Source organism: Zingiber officinale, chromosome 1A (genome assembly GCF_018446385.1).
Source record: "Zingiber officinale cultivar Zhangliang chromosome 1A, Zo_v1.1, whole genome shotgun sequence".
NCBI classification, from domain to species: Eukaryota; Viridiplantae; Streptophyta; class Magnoliopsida; order Zingiberales; family Zingiberaceae; genus Zingiber; species Zingiber officinale.
In genome coordinates, this window is record NC_055987.1 from 27,793,286 (window position 1) to 27,803,558 (window position 10,273).

Below are 10,273 nucleotides of genomic sequence, written 5' to 3' on the forward strand. Positions count from 1 at the left end.
CCCCCTAGGACCTAAGGTTACCCCCCTTAGGGTTTTCTTCCACCTAGGGTTACCACCCCCTAGGACCTAAGGTTGCCGCCCCTTAGGGTTTTCCTCCACCTAGGGTTACCACCCCCTAGGACCTAAGGTTACCGCCCCTTAGGGTTTCCTCCACCTAGGGTTACCGCCCCCTAGGACCTAAGGTTACCCTCCCTTAGGATTTTCCTTCACCTAGGGTTACAACCCCCTAGAACCTAAGGTTACCATCCCTTAGGCTTTTCACCTGCCTAACCGCAGTTAGGACTTTCCTGAAACCTTATTTAACCACGTTAGATAACAAAGAATCTTAACTTTGAATCCCTTTGCCATTATCAAAACTGAGGTTCGATCGTCGAATGCTTCCCGCACCAACACTTTCAGCGTGCTTTGTCCTCACTCGCACGCACCTTAGAAAACTTCCCAGGAGGTCACCCATCCTCAGACTTCTCCAAGCTAAGCACACTTAACTTTTGAGTTTTTAAGTTTGGGCTTCCGAAAAGAAAGGTGCACCTTGATGATATGGATAGTACCATCTACCCTTTTAAGCTATACTTAACTAGAATCTCAGAACCGGGGTATTACAATCACCCCCACTTAAAGACAAAACGTCCTCGTTGTGTAACCACAAATCACACCACAAACAAATCCCAGAATCTCCCTCGCTAGGTGGTGCCCTTGGTGCTTCTGCCACAAGTGCACTCACGGTCGCAAGGTCGTTCTGATACTATCTGTAATGCCCCGGCCCGGGTGGGCCCCACCCGGACCGAATCGGAAACGCAACCAGAATTGCCCATCGGATTAACGACTAGCTCCACAGACCACTGGAGGTTCTTTCAGCGTGCTTTGTCCTCACTCGCACGCACCCTGGAAAACTTTCCAGGAGGTCACCAATCCTCAGATTTCTCCAAGCCAAGCACGTTTAACTTTGGAGTTTTTAAGTTTGGGCTTCCGAAAAAGAAGATGCACCTTGATGATATGGATAGTACCATCTAACCTTTTAAGCCATACTTAACTAGAATTTCAGAACCGGGATATTACATTAGATAGTTCTATTTTTTTATTCAATAGTTGTTTGATGAAATGACAAGGCGGACGACATAGGAGAAAACTAGTCGAGATGGATATGAAGAAGCTAAGGATAGATGAAAGATTAGATTTTTTATAGGAAAAAAATAAGGCTATGCAAATATTTGATCAAGTTACTTATTATTGCCGTCTGTATAATTATTATTGATGTATACTACTAATTATTATTTTATCTAAATTATTATATTTTTCTTGTGTGTTATTATAAAACTTAATAAAAATTGAACCAAGAATATTTGGGGTGATAATTAGATGTCCTTCCAATGCACCATATCCCCGGGACTTTCAATTGTAATATGAAGATATTAAAAGAAATTGATGTGTATACCCATTGTCATACAGTGATGCAGTTGATTTAAAATTTATTAATACCAATTTAAAATATAAGAAACATCAATGTCTATAATAAATCGGTTATGTGTGCATTCTTTTTCAACACCGATATTGCAATTTCGTACTTTTTTTTAAGCAAGCTTTTTTTCCTCAAACTTTACTCCAAAACTGGACAAATCTTTAATTCTTCAAATTGATCTTTTACTCAAAAGATTTGTTAAAGTCGTTCGTTTAATGATGAAGATTGTATATTTTTGCATTTACCTGCAAGTCTACAACAATGTTCTTTATTACGAACTAGAACAAAAGCCTTTTTACGCATGCAAATTCTGTGAGAATATCACTCATGGAACATCAATGGAGCTGATGAGAGATCGATCCTTTATTTCAAACTTAAACTTTATTGAAGAAGAAGATAAGGATTTAGAATATTTTGGTGACGCTGGAGGCTCCGTCGACTATGAGATTGTGGCCGCTCACGAACCTTGACTCGTCGCTGGCCAAGAACAACGCCGCCTCCGCTATGTCCTCCGCCTTCAGCGTTACGCCCTTCAGAGCTGAGATCATCTCTCCCAGTGCCTCCAGCTCCTCCTCGTTCGCCTGAAACAGTGACACGGTCATCTGCGTCGCCACCACAGACGGCGACACGCAGTTCACACGCACCCCGTTCTTGCCCAGCTCCGCGGCCGCGCTCCGCGCTAGACCCAACACCGCGTGCTTCGAGCACGAGTACACCGGGTGACCCAGCGCTCCCACCACCGACGCCAAGCTCGCCGTGATTATGATGCTTCCGCCCCGCCCCGCCGCCACCATGGCCCGCCCCGCGTGCTTCGTTCCCAGCAGCGCTCCCAGCACGTTAACCCCCATCACCCGATCGAACACCGCAGTCGTGTCGTCCTCGCCGAGGATGCTGCTGCCGGAGGGGTCGATGATGCCGGCGTTGTTGAACATGATGTCGAGCTTGCCGTGGAGGGAGATGGCGGTGTCCACGGCGCGCATCACGTCGGACTCGAGGCGGACGTCGCAGTGGACGTAGGAGGCGACGTCGTCGGAGCCGAGGCCGGCGCAGAGGGTCTTCCCCTTCTCGTCTTGGACGTCGGCGACGATGACACGAGCACCGTGGCGGACGAACAACTTAACAGTGGCCTCGCCGATGCCGCTAGCGCCGCCGGTGATGACGGCGACCTTGCCTTCGAGCCTGATGAATCAATTAATCAGCCATACAATCGATCGATTAACTAAGGCGACAGAAAACTCACACAAAATTTAACAGATTAAAAGTAATTAAAGACCTCCTCCTCTCCATTGAAGATATCTTACTAATCTCCAATTAAATTTTGGTGATGTTTGATGGATCCCTCTTCTTCCGTATTTGTAGGCCGTTATATGAGAAGGTATCATCCTTGTGGGAATAATATTATTTTTTAAATATAAATGTAGAATAAGGTATGAAATTAATATTATGATGATAAAAGTGAATACGTTCGTCCCAGCGCCCCTGTCAATCTGTCCTAGGGTCAACACGAAGAAGGTAAATCACAGATATCTACTAATCTTTAGAATAATGACTAGCACATAAAAAAAAATATTTATCTCGACTTTACAAATATAAAATTAATATCAATAAACATAGATAGAGGTGCATCCAGTACGGTCAAATTCCAATGCCTCCAAAAATCATTAACTTGGCTTGATATCATCCCATACAAAAAGAGTTAAAAACTAGACTATAAGGCCAAACAACCTTCACATGGAAAATATGAACTTGGAGTGGACAATAAAGTGTGATTGATTACCTCTGCTGGCTTGGTCCCACGTCTAGCTGGAGGGAATGACATTTCTTTTTCTCAATTAAAATCTTTATTTCTCAATTGGTTAAAAGTGTTCGTTATTGGGTCAGTCTGATACAAACATTACACCTTATACGGATTTCATTTTCTTTCCTGTTTCTATTCTAATTTTCTCTTATTTTTCTTACAAGGCCTTCAATGAAAACAACGAACCAAACATCTTCTTCCCTCTCTCCTCGCTGCTGCATCTAAAAATGGATCAAATCAAACCTTCCTTTTCTATTCCATCATTTTTTAATTAATTAATTAATTAATTATTTTTCTTCGGCTTCTTCTGTTCTTCTCTATTTCCAGCTTAAAAAAGAAAAGTCGTTAGCACTTAGTTAGCGGTCTTCTCTATTTCATCGTTTTTTCAGTGTCCTTTATCTTTTCTTTGCTTTTCTTGTTCGCAGTGTTATTTTTTCTATCTCTTGGAAGTATTCATTACCTCGAATATTGCACTTTCCACCAATTATCTAGCTCTAAGCTCTAAGCTCCAGCTCCAACTCAACTCAACTCAACTCAACTCCAATCAAAGATTGCGATGTGGAGGGTGTGGTGTGAGAAATTTGACTTCCGTATTTGAATGGTGATATAGTCAGTGTATGACTATCACTTTCTCTTTTAAATTTATTATGATAATCGATGTTTTTTTTTAAAGGTAAGACTGATGACCCCCCGAATTAGTCAGATAGTAAAATTTAAATTAATAATTTAAAATACACAACAAAACTAATGGCTAATCAAATCAAACTTCTCTTGGCCTACTACTACTACTAATTGATACGATGATAAAAGTAGATCCCCTAAAACACAGCTCAAGGTACGAAAGATCGGCTAACGAGACAGCCAAAGTCAAGAAATTGTCAAAGACACCAACAAGAACGAAGATGTGCCCATATTGGTTACATGGCCGAGCGGGCCTTGAACGGCTGGTCGGGCACGAGTGACTGACCAAGCCTTTCAATCGGTCGGATATCATGCCTAGCCTGGGAAGGCGGACAAACCTCAATGCTATATTTTAAGTGAATCAACCGATTGCCTTAGCTAGTCGGGGTTGTATGCCCATCGGATCTGTAGGCCGATCGGACAGGTCGATCAGATAGGCTGCTCCTTTGTAACAAATCGAATGGTTGAATGCACACAGAGTCACTAACTACATTCAGTGAGGCAGCGCTGGCGATCCTCTTGAGTGGTGGTCGGTCGACCTAACGCGGGCCCCATAAACCTACGGTTTCGTACTCTTTTTTGGAAGTTTATACTACAAAATTCAATGAATACCCTCAAGACAAATCATATTTTAGAAACTTCCAGGCTATCAAATCATAGAGATTTGCCAGTCCATCAAATCATATTTTAGAAGCTTTCAGGCCATCAAATCATAGAAATTTGCCAACTTATTTAAAAAAAGATGTCAGAACCACTTTATGACGTATCCTTTCTTAGGAGTGCTTTGGAAAGTGTATAAATGCTTGGAGATGCGTGCATAGAAAAGAGGGATCGTCATCTATAGGTGGAAGTATGTACTTCTCTATAGTTCTACACGTTTGTTGTTACATTCTTCCGCTATTTTCTCCTCATAACTTGATCACCGACTTGAGCGTCGGAGGGCTAATGCCAAGGACCCCTTTCCTAGCCCAATACTAATGCTCTCTATAGAATCGTTGTGCTAGAGGGGGGAGGGGGGGGGGGGGGTAAATAGCACTCGCGATTTTTTCAAAAAAATACAATCAAGTAAACATAGCGGAATTAAAAACAAAGGAAAACAAACAACGCTAACACAACGCCAAATTTTTCTTGGTTCGGAGCCTGTGACAACTCCTACTCTAAGGTCCGTACATGAGAATGTTTTCGTTAGACAATCACTAATCAATCAAAAAGTTATAGATACAATTGAATTTAAGTACAAGTAACTTGAACAATAAAAGAAATACTGACAACTTAAAGGAAGAGATCTTTAGCTTAGTCGTTGTCAAAGTAACGTTTGGGCATCATAGAGTCATTTTCGGAGCAGCGTGCAAGAGCAGAAGTTGTTCGAATAGTTGTATTTGAGTTGCTAGTCAAACCCTCCTTTTATAGCCCCATCTGAACACCTGGATCCCCTCCCGGATGCCTGGAGTGTGCTGACGTGGTGAGTTCTCATCAAAACTTCATCGAAGGAGTTTATCTATGTCCGAGTGCTCGGACCGCCTCCGGATGCTTGGACCGCTAACATGGGTCGGCCAGTCATTGTGGTCCAACTCAGCTTGAAGATGAATATTGACTGTCCAGTCGCCTGGAGAAACTATGAGCGCCTGGAGTGTCCGGGTTCCTGCCCCGTGCTCCCTTGAAGGCCCTGACTCGAGCGTCCGAAGGTCCGGGCGCTTAGACCAGGTCCGTAAGACTTTCCTGTACACTCAGTTAGACTTGTTAGAACAATAATAATATTTAACTTAGAACCTTTACCATTATCAAAACTCAGGGGTTCGATCATCTAGTGATTTCTGTACCAATAATCTCCCTCTTTTTTTATTATAGCAATACAGTTCAAAATTAAGTTAATGTAAGAGCTAACAAGTAAGAACAAGTAAGTATTTTCATAAAAAAACTTTTTCAAAAGATAAGTTTTTAAGTATTGAAATAGAACTAAGAAATTTTTTAAGTTAAGAGTTACCAGTTGAAATATAACACTTTCTTAGCTTTAAAAAAAAACTTAACTTTAAAATTTTGCTAAATTCTTAGCTTTAAAAAGATTCCATTGAAAATGCTTAGCTAATCCTAGCTTTAGTTATTTTAAAAAATGATACTTAGCCTTTTAAAAACTTTTGAAAAAAAAATACTTAGCTTAAAAAAAAATTTTTAGTTACTTAATTTTTTTTTTGAAAATAACTTAGCTTTTCTTTTTCCTTAAAAAAACTTTATCTGAATATTTAGTTTTGAAAATAATTTCTTTGAACACAAAAACACTTAGCTTTAGTTATACTTTTGAAATGCCACTTTTGAAAAATATAACTTTACTTTTTGAAAACCTTCTTTTTTGAAAAAATACTTAAACTTTGAACTTTATTTTTCAAAAATACTTAAACTTGCTTTTTTTAAAAAAAAAATACTTAAACTTCAAACTTTGTTTTTTTGAAGAATATTTAACTTATTTTTTGAAAAATACTTAACTCCTTTTACTCCCGTTTTGACATATATCAAAAATAGTGTTCTTTGTAAAACTCTAAATAACTTAAGAATGTTTTTTCTAAATTTGTTTTAAAACTCCCCCTTGATTAATGCCTTTAAATTTTTTTTTAAGTAAGTGCGTTAAGTTCAAGGGGGTAGTTAGCTTTAAAATTATTTTAATCCTAGAGTTCAAGCATTGAAAAAAAAAATCAAAGTAAAGGTAATTTTTGTAAAAATGTTAAAAATAATCTTCTACTTTCCTTAGAAGAAATGTCTAACCTTTAACTACTAGCTATTTATCATAAGGTAGAGGTGTTCACTTGGTTAGTCAAGTTAAGTAAGTGATCCAATTAGTTTGACTAAAGGATGACTTAACTGTTGGATCGAAAAGCGCTAAGGCGGGGGGTGAATAGCGCTCATAGCTTTCACTTTTCATTTCGGAAAGATAAGAGTAAATGCAGCGAAAATGTAAAACAAACACAGAAAAACACCAAGTGTTTTTACTTGGTTCGGAGCCTTGAGTGACTCCTACTCCAAGGCTCACGCTCGTTGAGCGTTTACTTTGGGCAACAACTATAATCTCGCAAAAGGTTACAAATGAATATTACAATTAATTTGTACTGAAAATTATACCGACATAAACGAATCATAAAACTGAAGCTTCTGGTAGTCGGTGTCTTGTTGTAGCTCAGCCAGATCATCTCGTTAGCAATGCGCTGAAGAAAGATTACTTCAAAAGTGTTGTTCTTTGTTGCTGGTCGAGACTGCCATATAAAGCCCGTTAAGGGCACCTCCAACACCCTGGAGGGCACCCTCAACCCCGCCAATTTTGCAGCGAAGATGAGTGTTGAAGAAGTCACCCCTTATCTGCTTGAGGGCGCCTCCAATCCCATGGAGGGTGCCCTCGCGCCTTGGTTCATGGCGCCTCCAGCTCCTTTGGAGGGCGCCTCCATCTCCGTTGCGTAGACTCCTCAGTCCTTGCACCCAAGGCGCCTCCAAGCTCCATGGAGGGCACCTCGGGTATTGTTCATCCGAGGCAAAGCTTGCTCTTTTGTCCCTGCAAGATATGTTAGTCCCAAAATACCAAGCATATCCTGCAACGTAAAGTTAGCACATAATAATAACATAAACATAAATGTATGACAGTTACCGGACTGTCCGGTTCTGACTTCGGATTCCCGACTGAAAACCCTAGGTCTAACCGACGCCTACTGTTCCCTCACCGGGGAACGCACCCTCACCTACTCCACTCAGGAGAATTTACATGTTGCCAGTTGATCCTCCAGACCAACTGGACTTTTGCTCAGCGTCCGAGGCTCCAAGACTTTCCGCTAGACGTTCGCTCCACGATCCGCCCAATTTTTCACCTGGTTCGCGACACTAGGAATTTCCACCTAGAGTCCTCGACTCAATGACTTTTACCCGAAGCCCTCGACCCACCAAGACTTCCCGCCTAGGGTTACCACCCCCTATGACCTAGGGTTCCCTCCCCCTAGGGCTTTCCACCTACCTAACCGCAGCTAGGGCTTTTGTCTAAGTACACTTAGGACTTTCCTGCAAACTCATTCACACACATTAGATAACAAATAACCTTAACTTAGAACCCTTTGCCATTATCAAAACTTAGGTTAAATCGTCGGATGCTTTCTGCACCAACATTAACCTGATCACTTTGAATTGATATTTATAGCCCAGATTTATGTTGGTGCATAGACATAAGTATTCTGAAGTCCAGACAAAGTCCTAAGAATCCCACACCTTTCTAAGTATTTTTAATTACAAGTAGGGTAGTTCTAAGATCCTTGTGATGCTGGCTCCTAAAAACTATAGAATCATGCTTTCCAGGGGTAAAACCTGGATTTATACCTAGCCTAAATCCATAGTATAATTTGAAAATATTTATTTTGAAAGGATAGGGGGTTAAAGTTCAAAACATATATTAATTTTATAACTCAAAAATTTTGAAAATAGGTTTTTAAAGCAAAAAATTGAATTTTAAAGATAAATAAACTATAAATTAACCTACTATACTATACACATCCCTAATTATCTTCTAAGTGCACTAAACTCAAGTTCAGGGTTTGACTTAGACTAAACATAGTCAATTACAATATCAACCCTAGCTACATGATCCCTTACAAATTGGTATTTAACTTCTATGTGTTTAGTTCATGAATGGTGTATTTGATTTTTTGTTAAATTAATTGAACTTATGTTATCAATTAAGACTTATATATTTTTGTATTATAGTTAATAGTCTTTCAAAGTGTGCATCATCCATAAGAGTTGTGATACACATTCCCCCATGGCTATATACTCTACATCAGTAGTGAATAAAGGAACATAGTGTTGATTTATATTGGACCAGCTTACTAGACACTGACCTAGAAGTTAATAGCTTCCACTTATAATTTTTCTATCTAATTTATACCCAGCATAGTCTGAGTTAAAGTACCTAATTAAGTCAAATGTACTAGTCCCAGTGTACCAAAGAGGTACACTTAGTATTCCCTTAATGTATCTAAGTATTCTTTTTTACATTTATTAAGTGTGATATTTGTTCATATGATTAGTACCTAGCACACATACCAATTATAAATATAATAACAGGTTGACTTGCGGTTAAGTATAGTAAACTTTCTATTGCACTTCTATAATATTTTAAGTCTATTGGTTTACCTTCTAAATCAGAGTTGATTTTTTACATTGGTTGTCATTAGGGTATTAATGTTTTTAGAATTTTCTATTCAAATTTTTAATTAACTCTTTAGCATATTTTGTTTGGTAGACATAAATGTCATTTTTAGTTTATTTTATTTGTAAACCTAAGAAAAAAAATTAAGTTCTCCTACCATGCTCATTTCAAAATTCATTTTTTTTAATTTAATGAATTATTTTAAAAATTTAATATTGGTTGAGCTAAAAATTATATCATCTACATAGATTTGGGCTATAAAGATATCTTTTTCTAGGGTTTTAACAAATAGGGTTGAGTTTATTTTTCCTTGATTAAACCCTTTTGATATTTGGTATGTTGATAGTCATTCGTACCAAGCCCTAAGTGCTTATTTTAATCCATATAAGGTCTTTTTTAACCTAAAGACATGATTTGGGTGGTCTAAGTCCTCAAGTATTGGGGATTGATTTACATACTCTTCTTCTTTGATGAATCCATTTAGAAAGGTGGACTTTACATCCATTTGAAATAACTTGAATCCTTTATATGCTGCATAAGCTAGAAGCATTCTAATAGATTCAAGTCTGACTATAGGTGAATAGGTTTCATTATAATCTAACCCTTCTAGTTGGTGGAACCCCTTAGCTACAAGTCTAGCTCTATTTCTTATTATTTCTCCTTTGTCATCTAGTTTATTCCTAAAGATCCATTTGGTATCAATTATGGATTTATTTGTAGGTTTACGTACTAATTCCTAGACTTGATTTCTTTTAAATTAGGCTAGTTTCTCTTGCATTGCAATTATCTAATCTGAGTCAGGTAGGGTTTCTTCTATAGTTTTGGGTTCAATTTTGGAGATAATAGATATTTGAGTTAGATTTCTATAAGACAGTAGAGTTCGAATTCTTAGGGTTGGATCACCCAAAATTTAATCAGCTGGGTGATTGGTTCTTACCCTAGGTGGTCTTATGTCAAGGTTAACACTTGGTTCTTCTAATTTACTTGATTCAGGTCTAATTTCTTTATCTTCATCATCTTCTATGTTTGTAGTGTTTTGATTATCATTTTCATTGATTAAGTTAGGTAAATTATTTTCTTCATAAAAAATTATATTAGTTATTTCTTCAACTTTTAGAGTACATTTATTGTAGACTCTATAAGTCCTACTAGTTGTGGAGTACCC

The 10,273-nt window shown here is 38.5% G+C and overlaps 1 protein-coding gene across 2 annotated transcripts; it reads right to left on the bottom strand.

Moving 5' to 3' along the window:
• Window positions 1-1,801: 1,801 nt before the first annotated feature.
• Window positions 1,802-2,822, bottom strand: LOC122001623 (momilactone A synthase-like). Of its 2 annotated transcripts, none has more exons than XM_042556476.1 (2): window positions 2,730-2,822; window positions 1,802-2,635 (listed from the first exon to the last, which is right to left on the bottom strand). In XM_042556476.1, exons 1-2 carry the CDS (start codon window positions 2,741-2,743, stop codon window positions 1,861-1,863), a joined length of 789 nt encoding a protein of 262 aa, XP_042412410.1. In that variant the 5' UTR covers window positions 2,744-2,822; the 3' UTR covers window positions 1,802-1,860. The 2 variants fall into 2 exon arrangements, with proteins under 2 accessions (XP_042412410.1, XP_042412418.1); XM_042556484.1 differs by having other exon boundaries at window positions 2,733-2,750.
• Window positions 2,823-10,273: the final 7,451 nt, after the last annotated feature.